Here is a 21,164-nt window from a genome sequence, read left to right on the forward strand (position 1 = left end):
AAGCCTAAATTGTGAAAGATAACCAAAACTTGTGGAATTAAAATAATTTAAAAATAGAATAAGGCAATAACAGTGTTAAATGTGTCGCTCGGCATACACCATATTTATTTAGATCTCAAAACCAATATCTAAAACCAAGACCCGGAAACCCACGAATCACAAGCTAAGAAAAAGAAATGATACATAGCTCTAACTTTGGAATTTTTGTCTAATAAGAACAGAAGTACAGAAGGGCCAAATACTAAAAGCATGAATAGAAAGGGACTTCTCGGTCTGTGGACGTGGCAGATGTACCTCAAAGTCTCTAAGCATTCGCCTCCCTCAATGATAGTAGGCCTGAGTAGCGGTACCTGGATCTGCACATGAAAAACATGCGCAGAAGGGGCATGAGTACACCACAGCTTTACTCAATAAGTGTCAAGCCTAACCTCAGTTGGGTAGTGACAAGGAAGATCAGGGCCCTACTGAGGTTAAATATAATAATAAGGTCAACGGTAAAGAACAGAACAATATAAATGAGTACAGTAGTGGAATAACATAGGATGTACAAGACAGCAACAACTATAAAGAAACAAGGTAAACACGGAAAGGAAGTATAGCTCGGCACCAATAATAACAAAATCGAGGATCTCCCAGGATTCCTGTAGTCCCATGTGTACAAATCCAATGGATCTCCCGGGATACCGTCCCGTAGTCCAACTCATAGTGTGCGGGGATCTACGGAATCCCGTTGTGTAGTTTTAAATGTAAATACCCAGTACTGGGGGTGATTTGTTCCATTTTGATTTGCCGGGATGTTCGGTTTTAAGTTTCGGAGAGTTTTTGAGACACTTAATCCCTAAATGAGAGCTTAAGTGTTGGAAAGTTGACTGTAGTCGGAATAGTGTGAAGATGGCTTTGGAATGGAAATCTGATGGTTCCTCTAGCTCCGTTGGGTGATTTTAGGGTTAGGAGCATGTTCAGAGTGTATTTTGGAGGTCCGTAGTTAATTTAGGCTTGAAATGCCGAAAGTTGAATTTTTGAAGTTTCCGGTTCGATAGCGAGATTTTGATACGAGGGTCAGAATGGAATTCCGAGTGTTGCGGTAGTTCCGTTATATCATTTTGTATGCGTATGAAAAATTTTAGGTCATTCGGATGTATTTTGGTTGGGTTTTTGATCGAAAACAAAATTCGGAAGATTTTAGAAACTTAGGCTTGAATCCGATGTGTTTTGGTTGTTTTGATGTTGTTTGAAGTGTTTTGAAGATTAGTACAAGTTTGAATAAGGTTTTAGGACATGTTGATACCTTTGGTTGAGGTCCCGGGGGCCTCGGGATGAATTCGGATGGTTGACGGAGGAAATTTTGGAGTGAAGTTGTTGCAGCAGCTGTTCTTCTAGTATTTTCGCATCTGCGGTTTTGGGACCATAGAAGCGAAATTTGGGATTTTCCTCAGGAACCGTAGATGCTGTGAAATGTCTGCAGAAGCGAAACCGCTCCTGCGATTAGAGTTCCGCAGATGCGAAAGCTGGGTCCTTAAGTGAAAGTCGCATATGCGACACTTGTTTCGCAGAAGCGGGACCGCATCAGATGCGAAAATTGCTGGACAGAATGTTTTAAGTTCTCCCATTTTCCATTTTTACGAATTTGGAGCTCGGGGAGAGGCGATTTTCGGGAGATTTTTGATAAAAACAATGGGGTAAGTATTTTTAACTTAATTTTGGTTAGATTACTCGAATCCATTACTAGTTTTGGCATTAAATCTATGAATTTAGTTGGAAGAGTTTCAAAACCCTCTCGGATAAATTTGAGGATTTGAGGGTCGAAATGTTATGGGATTTGGATAATTTTGATATGGTTAGACTCGTGAGAGTGCGAGGTTTTTGGAAATATAAATTTTACCCTATTCCGAGATGTGGGCCCGGGGGCGTTTTGGTCATTTTACATAATTTCGCGCATTAGCTTAGAATGTAATTGTAGAATCAGTTACTTGAAGTGTTATTTACATTATGCAATTGAATTGAATAGATTTGGGTCATTTGGAGTCGAATACTCGTGGCAAGAACGTGGTGTCGGATTGATTTTTTAGCCGGTTCAGGTAAGTGGCTTGTCCAACCTTGTGTGGGGGACCTTCCCCTTAGGATTGGTATATTTAGTAATTGAAATGCCTTGTACATGAGGTGACGAGTGTGTACTTGTGCTAATTGTTGGAAATCCGAATTTTCTTTAAGTAACTACTAGTATGTTTTCCTTTCTTGTTTCAGTACTTGTACTATTAAGCCTGTTGTTAGCTTAAAAAAGCATGTCTAAATGATTTAATTGCTTGATTGCTCAATCTGTTACCTGAACTCTATGCAACATGCTAGGCTAGAATTATTTGTTGCCTTAATATGAAATTTCCCTTCTTTGAATATTTTCTTGCTGTTGCTATGTATTTACATTGGGATTATGGATGTGGGATTTCGATAGCTCTCCCTTATTTGTTTACTTTGGGACTACGGGTTAGATTCCCGGGAGATCCCCCTACACATTTACTTTGGGACAACGGGTTAGATTCCCGGGAGACCCCCTTGTACATTTACTTTAGGACTACAGGTTAGATTCCCGGGAGATCCCCTGCACGCAAATGCTACTTATGAAGGGATATAAGCAAGTATATTATAATGGAGAAGTAGAAATAGTGGAAACTTGGTATCTAGAATAATTTACTAGAATTGAATAATTTAATATTTTGTTTCCTATATATTACACTGGAGGTATATATTTTTAAACCATAATATGCAGTATTTAATACTGGACGTGAAAAATCCAGATTTTTAACCTTAAATTTGACCAATTTTGGTTACTCCCTATAAATTATACTACAAATGCTACTTATGAAGGGATATAAGCCAGTATATTATAATAAAAAAGTGGAAAATAGTGCAAAGTTGGTATCTAGAACAATTTACTGGAATTAAATAATTTAATATTTTGTTTCTTGTATATTACACTGGAGGTATATATTGTTAAACCATAATGTCTAGTATTTAATACTGGCGGTAAAACATTCAGAATTTTTTACCCTAAATTAGTCCAATTTTGGTTACTGCCTATAAAATATGCTGGAAATACTAATTATAAAGGGATATAAGCCAGTATATTATAATTGAGAAGTGAAAAATAGTGGAAACGCGGTATCTAGAATAATTTACTGGAATAAAATAATTTAATATTTTATTTCCTATATATTACACTGGAGGTATATATTGTTAAACCACTAGGTCCCGTATTTAATACTGAATGTGAAAAATCCAGATTTTTTACCCTAAATTTGACCAATTTTGGTTACTCCCATTAAATTATGCTGCAAATGCTACTTATGACCAATTTTGGTTACTCCCCTTAGCTATTTTTATGGCGTATGATACAAGTCACTCTAGTATATCTGCCCATAATATTTAATCATTTCGTCAATACTTATGACCATTGGGTGCAGTCTTTTATGTATTTTTAGCTAAAAATTATATTATACGTTGGGAGTTGTGTTAAACTAATAATTATATTTTGGATAATAAGTTGGATATCATAATTTTACAGGATTATACTTATTAAGTATACCGAAGTCTAATTTTCATTTGTTTTTGTAATTTTAGTTCCTGTATATTATGCTACAGCTATATCACATACAAGTATTTTCTCCAGTATTTTATACCCGAGTGTGTACAATAAATTATATTAAGCTGCAGCTATATCATATGCAAGTATATTGATTTATGCCTATTAAGTTTGATTTCATAGGTTGGTTCCTAGAAATTCTAATTATGAAGCGATATAAATCAGATTACAGCAATTAGTATTTTATCACGTAATAGCTATTATATGATGTGACATACAAATACCTCTAGTATAGTTTCCTATAATATTTCATCATTACCTATAATATTTCATCATTTCCTATGAATTCCAGTACTTTACATAACCATTGGGTGCAGTGTTTTATGCATTTTTAATCACAAATTATATTATATGTTGGGAGTTGTGTCACAATAATTAGAGCATTTATACTTATCCATTATACTGGAGTCTAATTTTGATTTTTTAGTATATTATACTAGAGTTCTATATATATAATAAGAAATATAGAAAACTCGAAAAAAATCTATCCAAAATAAATTGCTGGAATATCATACACTTTGCTTTGTATTTCGTAATAAATACGGTATTTTATGAAGTAACATGCAAGTAATTCTAATATAGTTTCCTATAATATTTCATTATTTCATCTACATTGCATTACTTTATTCTAATATAGTCATTGATGCATTTTTAACCACTAAAATTAATTTATATTTTACATTGGGAGTTGTGTTATAGTAATAATTATATTTTCACTCTTTTCATTAAATTGTGATTCATGAATCTTTATGTTTACCCCTTACGTTTAATTTGCCTTCTGTCTTTTCATATACAGTGTAGAAATTTTTTTCTGCTATATAAGTAGGCTATCGTTTCCCGATTTATTCACACAAACGCATCTAGTTTTAATACACAAAATAGAAAAAAGAACGAAAAATGGATGTCGTGATCAAAACCATAATTGATGAAATGAAAGAAGATATTATAGAAGCATTTGAGATCAAGTTTGATGAGTTCATTGAGAAGTATGAAAGGGATTTAAGAAGACTCAAGGACAAGCTGGATAGGCTGGAGAGGATTGCACGAGATGGGGATTATGGTGGCTCTGTAGAAGATAGTTCCTTTGACTCTGACGATATGGATGATTAGTTTTTTATTTTATGCTCTTTTTTAGTGTATAAACCTTTAAACTCCAGTAGATTATACTGGAAGTATCTGGAAGTAGGCTATGTTTTGTGGAAGTATCTGGAAGATGGCTATGTAGTTTTATTTTCTATTAATATATTATCTTTTTGTTTAAATCTTTATCTGCTTTACTTTTGATAATAATTCCTCTTCAAATTCAAGAAAAAACTGAATAATGACTAAACTTTTACGGTTAGATATGTGAAAAAATCAAACAATCCGCATATAGTACTGGAAGCTATATAACCCAGTATATTATAATGGAGAGAAGTGTAAAATAGTGCAAAATTGGTATCTAAAACAATTTAGTGGAATTAAATAATTTAAAACTTTATTTCCTGTATATTTTGCTGGAGGTATATATTACGAAACCATAATGTCCCGTAGTTTATATTGGATGTGCACAATCCAGATTTTTTACCCTAAGTTTGACCAATTTATTAATTGAAATAAAGTTGTAACGATTGAAGATTATAATTTTGATGGTGTGTTTTTAAGTATAATATGTTAAGATTTAATAATTTTTGCTGATGCAACTCTTGTTTGAATTCTTATTTTGCTTGTTTCCTATAAATTATGCTGGAAAAGTTACTTATTAAGACATATAGGCCAGTATATTATAATGGAGATGTGTAAAACAGTGAAAAATTTCCTCTTGAAATTCAAGAAATAACTTAATAATGACTAAACTTTTACGGTTAGATATGTGAAAAATCACACAATCCCGCATATAATACTGGAAACTATATAACCCAGTATATTATAATGGACAGAAGTGTAAAATAGTGCAAAATTGGTATCTAGAACAACTTACTGGAATTAAATAATTTAAAAGTTTGTTTCCTGTATATTTTGCTGGAAGTATAAATTGCGAAACTATAATTTCCAGTATTTTATACTGGATGTTCACAATCCAGATTTTTACCCTAAGTTTACTGATGCAACTCTTGTTGGAGTTCTTATTTTAGTTGCTTCCTGTAAATTATGCTGGAAAATCTAGTTATTAAGCTATATAGGCCAGTATATTATAATGGAGATGGGTAAGACAGTGTATAATTTGTATCTACTATAATTTGCTCGAATTAAATAATTTAAAAGTTTGTTTCCTGCATATTATTCTGGAGGTATATCACTTGAAAATATAATCTCTCGTATTTTCTACTGTATGTGTACAATGCAGATTTTTTTTAGCAGCAAATCAAGAAACAAAAAAAATAGACATTAATAATATTTTGAAAAACAAGAATACCGAACAAATTATTCGGGATTACAATCACTTTTTCACATGAGCCAATGCAACCTTATTGTATATAATCAATTAATTTTTTTCTGTATTTTCTTGCATAAGGATGAACTACAGCAAAATTTGTGCAATTTGTTCTGTTATGCCCATATTTTTTGCAACGACCACATCTTGGTTCCTTCTTGAATTATGTGCCGGAAACATGTTGATTCTTCTATTTTCTTCCTAGCATTACTTTTGCATCTAGAGGCTTTATGATTTCTGATTTAATAGTGTCTGGTATAACCCATGTTGTTGAATCACCTACAGAATTTACTTGTCCTTCATATGTTTTCAACCAAAAGTCCCTTGAATAATAAGCCGAGCAAAAGGACGATTTCTTTTGATATATACTGTCAATTGCAGCAATTGCATGTTCACAGGGTATCTCATCTAGCTGAAATTCAGAACAATCACATGTTCTTTTGTCTAGATCAACAATAAATTCCAGACCCCCTTCTTTGACATTGAATTTGAGTCGATTAATGGGCAATACTCTAAATGTAAAAGCTGGTTTAATTTTTTCTTTCAATGTTGCTTCTGCCCAATTTGATATCTCACGGAATATTCCTTTTGCAGTTGTCCTTCTTTCATAGAACCAGCTTTGCCTTTTTTCTTGTATGAAATCCATCATTGTTAAAAGTGGCAATTCTCTTGCACCTCTCAAAACATTATTCATTGACTCAACAATATTTGTTGTTAACATATCATATCGTCGTCTTGGACAATGGGAACGAGCCCACTTTCCTGGTGGTTCCTCCATCAAATAATGGAATGTTTTCTTATCAATAGTAGCTATTTAGGACATGAAGTCATCAAATTCTGATTGAATGTATACTCTTGTAGCACTTTGAAAGAGGTTTCTTACAGTGTTTCTCACTCTTCTTTGCTTTAGATTCTTTTCTAAATGATATATGCAAATACCATGGTAGAACTCAAGGAAAACTTTTGCAATGGCCTTGTGTCGATCTGACAAAAACATTAAATTTTTACGAATCCCAATTGCTTTTCTTAATTCTCTGAAATACCATTCATATGATTCGTTATTCTCTGAATCCGCTACCCCAAATGCTATAGGGAAAATCTGGTTATTTGCATCTTTTGTAAAAGCCACTAACAGAATACCTTTATATTTATTTTTTAGAAATGTTCCATCAACAGAAGTAAGTGGTCTACAATACTTCCACCCAGAAATTGACTCCCCGTACATAAAAAACATGTAAACAAACCTGTTAGATTGAAAAGTAAATAACATTCAGTTATACCATATGACTGTCACGACACGGATTTCCTACCCTCGGGAGTCTTGATGGCGCCTACTAATGGGAGCTAGGCAAGCCAAACCTTAACTACTTACTACACCTTAATATTGCTTCTTTTTAACTAACAAAAGGCGATAAAATGATAAAAGCGGAATTTTAAATAAATAAGTGGAAGTCAACAATTATATATTTTAAGGCTACGTCTATTACAAATTTTAAAACCTCAATACCCAAAACCTGGTGCCACAGTGTCACAGACTATCTAAGAGTTACTATATACAAGGTCTAAAGAAATACAATACACTGTTTCTGAACAAAAGAAAATGAAACAGGGAATAGAGATAGAGGGAGACGCCAGGGCCTGCGGACGCCTACAAGTCTACCTTGGGCCTCCGGGTAGACTGAGGGAAGCACTCCAACTACTGTCTAAAAGCTGCTCCTAGATCTTCACACAGTGTAGAGTGTATTATCAGCTCAACCGACCCCATGTGCTGGTAAGTGTCTAGCCTAACCTCGGCAAAGTAGTGACGAGGCTAGGACCAGACTACCAAATAAACCTGTGCAATTCAAATATATACATCGGAAAAGAAATACAGAAATAACCAGTCAATGTGGGGGGGAACATGTTGTGGGGGAGATAACAGTTCTGAATAGAAAGGCATCAAGTAAGGAAAGAAACAACATAACTCGAATATCAACAAGAAGCAGAAATCAACAATTGCACGGCATTACCCTTCGTGTTTTTACTCTCATCCTCACCAAAGCAATTATATAATAAAAGTGTGCACGACATCACCCTTCGTGCTTTTACTCTCGTCTTCACCAAAACAATCATATAATAAAGACGTGCATGGCATCACCCTTCGTGCTTTTACTCTCTTTCCTCACCATATAGTCAATAAAATCGGCACGGAATGGTACATCGTGCGGCACGGCATCACCCTTCGCGCTTTACACTCTTTCCTCACAATAGCAAACAATGCACGACATCACCCTTCGTGCTTTAACACTCTTCCTCACCCAAACAAGAATCACAAACAAAGGGGCAAGGAAATAAACAAGATCATATAGGAATCCCGACAAGGGAACAACAATTATACAATTAAATCCCAGCAACGGAACAACAATTAAACAAGTAAATTCCAGCAATGGAACAACAATTAAACAATGAAATCCCGGCAAGGGAGATAACCAATAAAGTAACAATATCCCGGCAAGGGAATAATTTAATAACTCTTTCTCTTTCTTTCACTTTTGTTTCATAACTCACTTTACCACTTGAGCCAATGCTCCAAAGGGTTCAATCACCTCATATACTTTCATAATTCGTAATATAAATTGAGCCAATGCTCCTCGATATTCAACGGTCACAATTTCTTCCACAAACTTTTCACAATAATTAGAAATCATCACCAAGGCATGAAAGATACAACGAAATCAAGATATTCACAATATAAAAACTCACGGTCATGCTAGACACCAACGTATAGATACTCGTCACCATGCCTATACGTCGTACTCAACAAATACCACATAGCAAATAGGTCTCAACTCCTAATCCCTCAAGCTAAGGTTAGACCAAACACTTACCTCGATGTCACAAACACAATTCAAGCCTCAATTATCGCTTTACCTCTTGATTCCACCACCAACTCGCTCGTATCTAGCCACAAGTTACTTAATTATATGAATAAAGAATCAATTTAAATGCATGAAAATGAATTTTCCAAAGTCTTACCCAAAAAGTCAAAATCGCCCTCGGGCCTACGTGGTCAAAACCCGAGGTTCGAACCAAAACCAGATTACCCATTCCCCCACGAACTCAAGTATATAATTTGTTTTGAAATCGGACCTCAAATTGAGGTCCAAATCTCTAATTTTTGAAAAACCTAGGTTCTACCCAAAACACCCAATTTCCCCCATGAAAATCATTGATTTGAAGTTGAAATCATGTTAAAATATATTAATGATTGAAGAAAACTAGTTAAAAATGACTTACAATCGATTTGGAGAAGAAAGGTTATTTGAAAAATTGCCTCTTATGTTTTTGGGGTCTTAAAAATTGAAAAATAACTGAAAATCCCTTCTAAATATACTAACCTCAGATGCCCTGTGCGGACCGCACAAAATCAACCGCGGCCGCACAGGCTTCCTGTGTTCTGCAGTGATAGGTCTTAGTATTTTGGCCATAACTTCCTCTACATATGTCCAAATGCCTAATATAATATGTTTCTGAAAACTAGACACGAAGGACTACAACTTTTATTTTTTGAATCATCTTAAAATTCCTTGTGGATCAAAAGATATAGGATTCCGAAGTCGGACCAATGAAGTGTTCTTTACCGCGGACCGCACCAAAACTAGTGCGGCCGCACAAGCCTCTCCGCGGAAACAGTCCATATCGTGCGGACCGCACTGCTCTGTTCAGAGGTCCTCCACCTCTCTGAGCCTGCAACAGCTCTGTTTTTAAGCCTAAAACACCTCGGAACCTACCCGAAACTCACCCGAGCCCTCAGAACTCCAAACCAAATGTACACAAAACCTCAAAAATATCTTACGGACTTATTCGTGTAATCAAATCCTCAAAATAATATCATGAACATCAAATTAAATCTCAAGATCATTGAAATTTTCTCAAAACTTCTTTAAACATCAATTTTGCAATTTAAGTCCGAATCACGTCAAATGACATCCGATTTTCACCAAATTCCACATAAAGGTCTTAAATCATATATAAGACCTGTATCGGGCACCGGAACCAAAATACGGGCCCGATACCATCATATTTTAAGCAAATTTCATTTCAAATTTTTTTAAACAATTTCATAAAATAATTTTCTTTAAAAATTCATTTCTCGGGCTTGGGACTTCGGAATCTGATTTTGGGCATACGCCCAAGTCCCATATTTTCCTACGGACCATCCGGGATCGTCAAATGATGGGTCCAGGTCCGTTTACCCAAAACGTTGACCGAAGTCAAATTAGCTCCTTTATAGTCAAAATTTATCATTTTTCACAGATTTTCATATTTAGGCATTCCGGCTACACGCCCAGACTACGCACGCAAATCGAGGTGATGCTAAATGAGGTTTTCAAGGCCTCAAAACACAGAATTTCAAAAGAAGGAAGTACTTGAGTCGGGAAAATGATAGGGATAAAGGCTCCGCATATCAGACTCGGACTCCTAGGTCGATGCCTTAGGAGGACCTCTCCACTGAACACGAACAGAAGGAAAGCTCTTCGACCTCAATTGATGAACCTGCCGGCCTAAAATAGCCACCGGCTCCTCCTCATAAGACAAGTCCCTATCAAACTGGACAGTTCTGAATCTAACACGCGGGATGGATTGTCGTGATATTTCCGGAGCATGGACACATGAAACACTGGATGCACAGCTGACAAGCTCGGCGGCAATGAAAGTCTATAAGCCACATCTCCCACTCGATCAAGAATCTCAAATAGACCAATGAACCTAGGGCTAAGCTTTCCCTTCTTCCTAAATCTCATCACGCCCTTCATAGGTGACACTCGAAGCAACACCCGCTCATCAACCATAAAAGCCACATCTCGAACCTTGCAGCTTGCATAACTCTTTTGCCTGGACTGAACTGTACGAAGCCTATCCTGAATAATCCTGACCTTGTCCAAGGCCTTCTGAAACAGATCTGTACCCAACAATCGTGCCTCCCCAGCTCAAACTATCCAACCAGAGATCGACATCGCCTACCATATAAAGCCTCATAAGGACCCATCTGAATACTCGACTGGTAGCTGTTGTTGTAGACAAACTCTGCTAAAGGCAAGAACTGATCCCACGAGCCTCCAAAGTCAATAACACAAGCTCGAAGCATATCCTCCAAAATCTGAATAGTCTGCTCGGACTGCCCGTCCGTTTGAGGATGAAATGTTGTACTCAACTCAATCTGAGTGCCCAACTCTTGCTGAACTGCTCTACAGAAACGCGAGGTAAACTGCGTACCTCGGTCCGAAATGATAGACGCAGGCACACCATGAAAATGAACAATCTCCCGGATATAGATCTCAGCTAACCTCTCGGATGAATAGGAGACTGCCACAGGAATGAAATACGCTGACTTGGTCAGCCTATCAACAATGACCCATACTGCATCGAACTTCCTCCGAGTCTACGGGAGTCCAACAATGAAGTCCATAGTGATCCGCTCCCACTTCCACTCGGGAAGCTCAATCCTCTGAAACAGTCCACCAGGCCTCTGATGCTCATACTTAACCAGCTGACAATTCAAACACCGAGCCACATATACAACGATATCCTTCTTCATTATACGCCACCAATAATGCTGCCACAAATCCTGATACATCTTAGCGGCGCCCGGATGAATAGAGTACCGGGAGCTATGGGCCTCCTCTAAGATCAACTTTTGAATCCTATCCACATTAGGCATACAAACTCGACCTTGCAATCTCAAAACTCCATCATCATCTAAGGTAACCTGCTTGGCACCTCCGCGCTGCACCGTGTCTCTAAGGACACACAAATAGGGATCATCATACTGCCGATCATGGATACGCTCCAATAAAAAAGAACGAGCGACCATGCAAGCTAATACACGACTAGGCTCAAAAATATCCAGCCTCACAAACCGATTGGCCAAAGCCTGAACATCCAAAGCAAACGGCCTCTCACCGACCGGAATATAAGCAAGGCTGCCCATACTAGCTGACTTCCTACTCAAAGCATCAGCCACCATATTGGCCTTCCCCGGGTGATATAAGATAGTGATATCATAATCCTTCAACAACTCCAACCACCTCCTCTGCCTCAAATTCAACTCTTTTTGCTTGAACAAATACTGAAGACTTTTATGATCCGTGAATACCACTCATGCCACGCCATACAGATAATGCCTCCAAATCTTCAATGTGTGAACAATGGCTGCCAACTCCAAATCATGAACCGGATAGTTCTTTTCATAAATCTTCAACTACCTCAAAGCATAGGCAATGACCTTGCCATCCTGCATCAACACTGCACTAAGCCCAATACGGGAAGCATCACAATACACTGTATAAGGCCCTGAACCTGTGGGCAAAACCAACATTGGTGTCGTAGTCAGAGCTGTCTTGAGCTTCTAAAAGCTCGCCTCACACTCGTCCGACCATCTAAACTAGGCACCCTTCTGGGTCAACCTGGTCATCGGGGCTGCGATAGATGAGAACCCCTCCACGAACCGACGATAGTAGCCTACCAATCCTAAGAAACTCCGAATATCTGTAGCTGATGCCGGTCTAGGCCAGTTCTTGACTGCCTCAATATTCTTCGGATCAACCTGAATACCCTCTACTGATACAACATGACCTAGAAATGCAACTGAACTCAACGAGAACTCACACTTCAAAAATTTAGCATATAGTTGACTATCCCTCAAAGTCCGAATAACCACTCTGAGATGTTGCTCGTGCTCCTCCCGGTTGCGGGAGTATATCAAAATATCATCAATGAAGACTATCACGAACGAGTCCAAATAAGGCTTGAACACTCGGTTCATCAAATCCATAAAAGTTGTTGGGGAATTTGTCAACCCGAATGACATAACCAAGAACTCATAATGCCCGTACCGAGTGTGGAATGTTGTCTTAGGGACATCGGATGCCCTAATCCTCAACTGATGGTAGCCAGATCTCAGGTCAATCTTTGAAAATACCTTGGCACCCTGAAGCTGATTGAATAAATCATCAATCATCGGCAATGGATACTTATTCTTTATTGTAACCTTGTTTAACTATCAGTAATCAATACACATTCTCATCGACCCATCCTTCTTCTTAACAAACAACATCGGCGCACCCCAAGGCGAAACACTAGGTCTAATGAAACCCTTCTCAAGAAAGTCTTGCAACCGCTCCTTCAACTCTTTCAACTCCGGCGGGGCCATACGATACGACGGGATGGAAATGGGCTGAGTGCCCAGAGCCAAATCAATGCAAAAGTCAACATCCCTATCGGGGGCATACCTGGCATGTCTGAAGGGAAAACATTAGGAAAATCACAAACAACGGGCATAGAATCAATAGCGGGAACCTCAGTACTAGAATCATGAACATATGCCAAATAGGCCAAACACCCCTTCTTGACCATACGTAGAGCCTTCACATAAGAGATAACATTACGGGTAGAATAACCAGGAGTCCCTCTCCACTCTAGACGAGGCAAACCCGGTAAAGCTAAGGTCACAGTCTTGGCGTGACAGTTTAAGATAGCGTGGTAAGGTGATAACCAGTCCATCCTCAATATAACATCGAAATCAACCATATCTAAAAGCAATAAATCTACACGAGTCTCAAGACCCCCAATCACCACAATACAAGAATGATGGACTCGATCAACCACAATATAATCACCCACCGGCGTAGACACATAAATAGGAACACTTAATGAATCACTAGGCATGACCAGGTACGGTGCAAAATAAGATGACACATACGAATACATAGACCCTGGATCAAATAACACTGAAGCATCTCTATCACAAACCAGAACCGTACCTATAATAACTGCATTTGAAGCCTCAGCCTCGGGCCTAGTTGGAAGAGCATAACATCGGGGTTGGGCCCCACCACCCTGAACCACATCTCTGGGACGGCCTGCCGCTGGCTGGCCTCCACCTCTGGCAGCCTAGCTCCACCTCTCGTACCTCTACCTCCACCTCTAGCACCTCTACATCCACCCCTAACTGGCTGGGCGGCCTGTGGAACACCGGGTAAATGTACCATAGTGCGAGAACCCTGATGTTGAGAGCTACTCGGTGCTCGAGGGCAAAACCTAGTAATGTGACCTGTCTCACCACAAGTGTAACAAGCCCTCGGCTGTTGAGACTGCTGGCCCTAACGACCTGAATGACCACCCCAAAAACTCTGAAGCGGCGGTGCACTGATAAGAGCAGGTGGTGCACTGTAAGATTGCTGATCAAGATACTACAACTGGGAACCACGGCCACCTGAAGTACCGTGAGAAACCTCGAGCGCTGACTGAAAGGTCCTAGGAGGATGGCCTTTACCATATGAATCTCTACCTCTAGACGAGGTACCACTGAATCTGCTTGAATGACGAGGTCTTTTATCCGACCCATGACCACCTCCCTGTGACAGAACTATCTCAACTCTGCCTCCTTGGCCATCTGAAGACGAATCGGCTGAATAAGACCGTCAATAAACCTCCTCACCCTCTCCCTCTTGGTGGGAAGTATGACAAGAGCATGGCGAGATAAGTCGATGAACCTGGTCTCATACTAGGTAACCATCATGGAACCCTACTGGAGGCGCTCAAACTGCCTCTGATAGGCCTCTCTCTGAGTAATGGGGAGAAACTTCTCCAGAAATAGTTGTGCAAACTGCTCCCAAGTCAAGGCTGGCGATCCGGCTGGTCTAGCCAAGCAATAGTCTCTCCACCAAGTCTTGGTGGATCCAGACAAGCGAAATGTAGCAAAATCAACCCCATTGGTCTCAACAATACCCATGTTCCTGAGAACCTCAAAGCAACTATCTGGATAATCTTGGGGATCCTCAGTAGATGCACCGCTGAAAGTAGTAGTGAAGAGCTTGGTGAACCTATCCAGCCTCCACAAAGCATCAGCAGACATAGCTGCTGGTTGAACCGTTGGAGTCTGAATCTGAGGAGCTACCTGCTCCGGAGTGCGAGTAGCAGGAGTCTGGGACCCTCCTCCAGCCTGAGAGATGGCTGGTGCTATAGGAAGCAAGCCTGTCCGGGTGACACTCTCTAAGAGGCCCACTAGTCGGACCAGAGCATCCTGAAGAACTAGGGTAGCAATAAACCCCTCTGGGACCTAAGATGGGCCCACCAGAACTGCTGGGACCGGAACCTCCTCATCAAAGTCAACCTGAGGCTCCGCCACTGGTGCTGCTGCTCGGGGCTGAGCTCTGCCCCTACCTCGGCCTCTAGCACGGCCTCGTTCTCTGCCCCTCGTGGTAGCTATTGTTGGGGGCTTGGGCTGATGAGCGGTGGATGTGGAAGCGTGTGTTCTCGCCATCTGAGAAAGAATAGAGTAGAAGTTCAATTAGCATCGAGAAATGAAATCGCACGACGAGAAAGAACAAATGTGAAGTTTTTCCTAACTCTGTATCCTCTGGGGATAAATACAGATGTCTCTGTATCGATCCCTCAGACTCTACTAAGCTTGTCTGTGAACTATGAGACCCATGTAAACTAGAGCTCTGATACCAACTTGTCACGACCCGGATTTCCCACCCTCGGGAGTCGTGATGGCGCCTACTAATGGGAGCTAGGCAAGCCAAACCTTAACTACTTGCTACACCTTCATATTACTTCTTTTTAACCAACACAAGGCGATAAAATGATAAAAGCGGAATTTTAAATAAATAAGCGGAAGCCAACAATTATATATCTTAAGGCTACGTCTATTACAACTTTTAAAACCTCAATACCCAAAACCTGGTGTCAGAGTGTCACAGACTGTCTAAGAGTTACTACATAAAAGGTCTGAAGAAATACAATACACTGTTTCAGAACAAAAGAAAATGAAACAAGGAGTAGAGATAGAGGGAGACGCCAAGGCCTGCGGACGCCTACAAGTCTACCTTGGGCCTCCGGGTGGACTGAAGAAAGCACTCCAACTACTATCTGAAAGCTTCTCCTAGATCTGCACACAGTGCAGAGTGTAGTATCAGCTCAACCGACCCCATGTGTTGGTAAGTGCCTAGCCTAACCTCGGCGAAGTAGTGACGAGGCTTGGACCAGACTACCAAATAAACCTGTGCAATCCAAATATATACAGCGGAAAAGAAATATAGAAATAACCAGTCAATGTAGGAGGGGGAACATGTTGTGGGCGAGATAACAGTTCGAAATAGAAAGGCATCAAGTAAGGAAAGAAACAACATAACTCGAATATCAACAAAGAAGCAGAAATCAACAATTGCACGGCATCACCCTTCGTGCTTTTACTCTCATCCCCACCAAAGCAATTATATAATAAAAGTGTGCACGGCATCACCCTTCGTGCTTTTACTCTCGTCCTCACCAAAACAATCATGTAATAAAGACATGCACGACATCACCCTTTGTGCTTTTACTCTCTTTCCTCACCATAAAGTCAATAAAATCGGCACGAAATGGTACATCATACGGCACGACATCACCCTTCGTGTTTTACACTCTTTCCTCACAATAGCAAATAATGCACGGCATCACCCTTCGTGCTTTAACACTCTTCCTCACCCAAACAACAATCACAAACAAAGGGCAAGGAAATAAACAAGATCATATAGGAATCCCGATAAGGGAACAACAATTATACAATTAAATCCTGGCAAGGGAACAACAATTAAACAATGAAATCCCGGCAAGGGAGATAACCAATAAAGCAACAATATCCCGGCAAGGGAACAATTTAATAACTCTTTCTCTTTCTTTCACTTTTATTTCATAACTCACTTTATCACTTGAGCCAATGCTCCAAAGGGTTCAATCAACTCATATACTTTCACAATTCGTAATATAATTGAGCCAATGCTTCTCGATATTCAACGGTAACAATTCCTTCCACAAACTTATCACAATAATTAGAAATTATCACCAAGGCATGAAAGATACAACGAAATCAAGATATTCACAATATAAAAACTCACGGTCATACTAGACACCAACGTATAGATACTCGTCACCATGCCTATACGTCGTACTCAACAAATACCACATAGCAAATAGGTCTCATCCCCTAATCCCTCAAGCTAAGGTTAGACCAAACACTTACCTCGATGTCACGAACGCAATTCAAGCCTCAACTATCGCTTTACCTCTTAATTCCACCACCAACTCGCTCGTATCTAGCCATAAGTTACTTAATTATATTAATAAATGCTAAATGAATCAATTTAAATGCATGAAAATGGATTTTCCAAAGTTTTACCCAAAAAGTCAAAATTGCTCCAGGGCCCACGTGGTCTAAACCCGAGGTTCAAACCAAAACCAGATTACCCATTTCCCCACAAACTCAAGTATATAATTTGTTTTCAAATCGGACCTCAAATTGAGGTACAAATCCCTAAGTTTTGAAAAACCTAGGTTCTACCCAAAACACCCAATTTCCCCCATGAAAATCATTGATTTGAAGTTGAAATCATGTTAAAAGATGTTAATGATTGAAGAAAACTAGTTAAAAACGACTTACAATCAATTTGGAAAAGAAAGGTTGTTGGAAAAATTGCCTCTTATGTTTTTGGGGTCTTAAAAATTGAAAAATAACTGAAAATACCGTCCAAATATACTACCATCAGATGCCCTATGTGGACCGCACAAAATCAACCGCGGCCGCACAGGCTTCTTGTATTCTGCAGTGACAGGTCTTAGTATTTTGGCCATAAATTCCTCCACAGATGTCCAAATGCCTATTCTGAAAACTAGACACGAAGGGCTACAACTTTCGTTTTTGAATCATCTCAAAATTCCTTATGGATCAAAAGATATAGGCTTCCGAAATCGGACCAGTGAAGTGTTCTTCACCGCGGACCACACCAAAACTAGTGCGGCCGCACAAGCCTCTCCGAGGGAGTAGTTCATATCGTGCGGACCGCATTGCCCTGTTCAGAGGTCCTCCACCTCTCTGAGCCTGCAACAGCTCTGTTTTCAAGCCTAAAACACCCCGGAACCGACCCGAAACTCACCCGAGGCCTCGGAACTCCAAACCAAGTGTACACAAACCTCAAAAACATCCTACGGACTTATTTGTGTAATAAAATCATCAAAATAATATCATGAACATCAAATTAAATCTCAAGATCATTGAAATTTTCTCAAAACTTCTTTAAACATCAATTTTGCAATTTAAGTCCGAATCACGTCAAATGACATCCGTTTTTCACCAAATTCCACAGAAACGTCTTAAATCATATATAAGACCTGTATCGGGCGCCGGAACCAAAATACGGGCCCGATACCATCATGTTCTAAGCAAATTTCATTTCAAATTTCTTTAAACAATTTCAAAAAATAATTTTCTTTAAAAATTCATTTCTAGGGCTTGGGATCTCGGAATCCGATTTCGGGCATACGCCCAAGTCCCATATTTTCCTACAGACCCTCCGAGACCGTCAAATCACGGGTCCGGGCCCGTTTACCCACAAAAATGACCAAAGTCAAATTAGCTCCTTTTATAGTCAAAATTTATCATTTTCACAGATTTTCATATTTAGGCTGCGCATGCAAATCAAGGTGATGCTAAATGAGGTTTTCAAGGCCTCAGAACACAGAATTTCATTTTAAAAGTCATCACAATGACATACTGAATACTAATGACGTACTGGACAACAAGCTTAAAGACGACAGACTTCCATTAAAATATACTGAAATCAAACAAAACTCAAGTATTATATACTGGATTAAAGATCATAATAATAAAAGAAGACAAATAATCACTAAAAAAAAGTAATGACAAATAAAACAAAGTTCTAGGTTAAACAAAACTCATCCAGTATAATATACTGGAGAGAAAGCTTACACCCGACAGACGTCCCGTAAAATATACTAGAATCAAACAAAACTCAACTATGTTATAATATTCATCCAGTATAACATACTGGAGGACAAATATTCACATGAGATTTTAGTATAATATACTGGACAAAATTTATTACTAAATTCAATAAACAAAAAACATTAGCAAAAACCAAACTCAAAAGACAGATTTCCCGTATAAAATACTACACCATATTTATATATGAAGGCCACTATATTATAATCAAACATAAGAAACTTACCTGTTTTCTGCATCTCTCTGAATATTAGTATATGATCCTGGATTTTTTGTTCGATCATATACAAATATGATGGCAGTTGCTCATAATTCTGTTTAGTTGTTCCTCTTAATAAAGATAACTCTTTTTGAATAGCATGCAATGCTTTTCCATAACCAACATCTATCTCATGTGCTCTTTTCATTTCTGAAATGACAAACTTAGGCTTTACTTCAGTAGTTATGTCCCTTAAGTTGTCAATCATGTAATCTCTAATCACATTTGAAGTTGTTTGTCTTTGATGTGACTTTCTAATATCAACCGAGCACTCATGTGTTCTCTGAAATTTAACTATTTTAAAAAGTGTTGATTCCTTAATTCTTGAACCTCGAACAGTCCAACCACACTTTTCATCAGTACATACCAAAGAGTATCTCGTGTTACTTGACCTGTCAATATAGAACTCAAAGTGCTCCTTTATAGTTGTTTAGCAAAACATCTAATCATAGCATTTTTGTCTTGAAAAACATACCCGAGTTTTACATCATCCAATGATGTATTTTCCTTTAGTATTATTGATGGGGATTATTTTGCCTTTCCTTTTGCTTTCCTTTTTCTTCCTTCAATAGTGTCTAGTGATTCAATGTGTTGATCTTCCACAGGAATTGCAATTTCATTTTCCATTGTAATGTCATAAATTGGCATCTCCTGCTCTTCTGCTATTTGAGGTATCAGCATCACTTGCTCTTCCGAAACATATGTGTTTCTGTGCAATAATTGTTGATTGTCAATTTCCATTATTACATTACCTTCTGCTTGTTGATCTGGTATTTCTGATATTTCAACAATAAATTTGGAACCTTTATAGTATGGATCGTTTTTTAAAAGCATCATACACAAGGTAAGATCTTCATCTTTTGTCACTTGTATTCCCTTAGCAATACCTAGGTTGATATTTCATACTTTTGCTTCAAACTTGTTGTTATCGAACTCCATAACTTGAAAAATTTTACTCATGAATTCTTCAAATGAAGTCCCATCATTTATAAGGAGAAGCTTCGTTTTATGATCTAAGTACTTATAATCTGTTGTCCATTTGCCATCGAATGCGATGATCAAGAAATTTGTATGCATCCTGTATTAAATGAACCCAAATAATTAGATATTTAGAAGTTATACTGTTAAAAAATATAACTCCATTATAATAAGTTGGAATTAATTGAGTTTTTCATATTAATTAAGCAAATTCCAGCTTATTATAATGGGGTTACTGTAGTCACATATACTTCCAGTATAATATACTGGAAGTGTCTAAGTTTTACTTATTAAATTAACAAACGTCCAGTATTCTATACTGGGGTTTTGTTCTATACCATTTTATTTATAATTTTTTATAGTAGTTTGGATGAAAGATACTTCCAGTATAATACATTGGAGTTTTATGAGTTTTTCATATTAATTCATAAAGCTCCAGTATATTATACTTGTGATTTTTTCAAGAAATTATGCGAATGTGTGTTCTTATTTGAATAACAGATAATTACAGTATAATAAGCTGGAAGAATCTTAGATTTTGATATTAATTCAAAAATCTCCAGCATGTTATACGAGCATTATATTTTGTACCATTTTATTCTGCAGACTTTATTGATTTCACATATATAATCATAAAAGTCTATCATTTTAATCAAGAAATTATGGGAATCTTAAAAATTTAGATGTGTTCTTCTTATTTGAATCATATATACTTCCAGTATAATAAGCTGGAAGAATTTGAGTTTTTTTATATTGGTGTTATCTTAATTTTAGGAATCAGCCACTGTAAAACCATTTTATGAGATACTTCCAGTATAATAAGCTGGAAATTTCTCAGCTTTAAATATTATTTTAAAAAGGTCCAGCAAATAATACTAGCGTTATGTTCTGCACGATTTTATATTATTGTCTCGACCCAAAACCGACTCGATCGTGATGGCGCCTATCGTGAAACTAGGCCAGCCGACACAACTCCCGAATCAACCATTTTCCAATAAAAGTTGTTTTTATACCATTTATAAACCAATAATATCATAATGAAAATTTAAAAGAA

At 38.1% G+C, this 21,164-nt stretch overlaps 1 protein-coding gene across 1 annotated transcript; it reads right to left on the reverse strand.

The window, feature by feature from the left end:
* Positions 1 to 6,240: 6,240 nt before the first annotated feature.
* LOC104248815 (uncharacterized) lies at positions 6,241 to 14,946 on the reverse strand. The gene is made up of 3 exons (XM_070166839.1): positions 14,777 to 14,946; positions 6,990 to 7,294; positions 6,241 to 6,860 (listed from the first exon to the last, which is right to left on the reverse strand). Exons 1-3 carry the CDS (start codon positions 14,944 to 14,946, stop codon positions 6,241 to 6,243), a joined length of 1,095 nt encoding a protein of 364 aa, XP_070022940.1.
* Positions 14,947 to 21,164: the final 6,218 nt, after the last annotated feature.

The sequence above is a fragment of the Nicotiana sylvestris genome, chromosome 2 (genome assembly GCF_000393655.2).
Source record: "Nicotiana sylvestris chromosome 2, ASM39365v2, whole genome shotgun sequence".
Lineage (NCBI taxonomy): Eukaryota > Viridiplantae > Streptophyta > Magnoliopsida > Solanales > Solanaceae > Nicotiana > Nicotiana sylvestris.

Bases quoted from the DNA above. Each gene is read 5' to 3' on its own strand.
- LOC104248815 (XM_070166839.1), bottom strand. From the start codon at position 14,946: ATGTCTGCTGATGCTTTGTGGAGGCTGGATAGGTTCACCAAGCTCTTC. The intron at 7,295-14,776 runs GTCTGGATCCAC...TCAATCTAACAG, and splicing joins GATTTTGCTACATTTCGCTT to GTTTGTTTACATGTTTTTTA. The intron at 6,861-6,989 runs GTATTTGCATAT...TGTCCTAAATAG, and splicing joins TTTCCTTGAGTTCTACCATG to CTACTATTGATAAGAAAACA.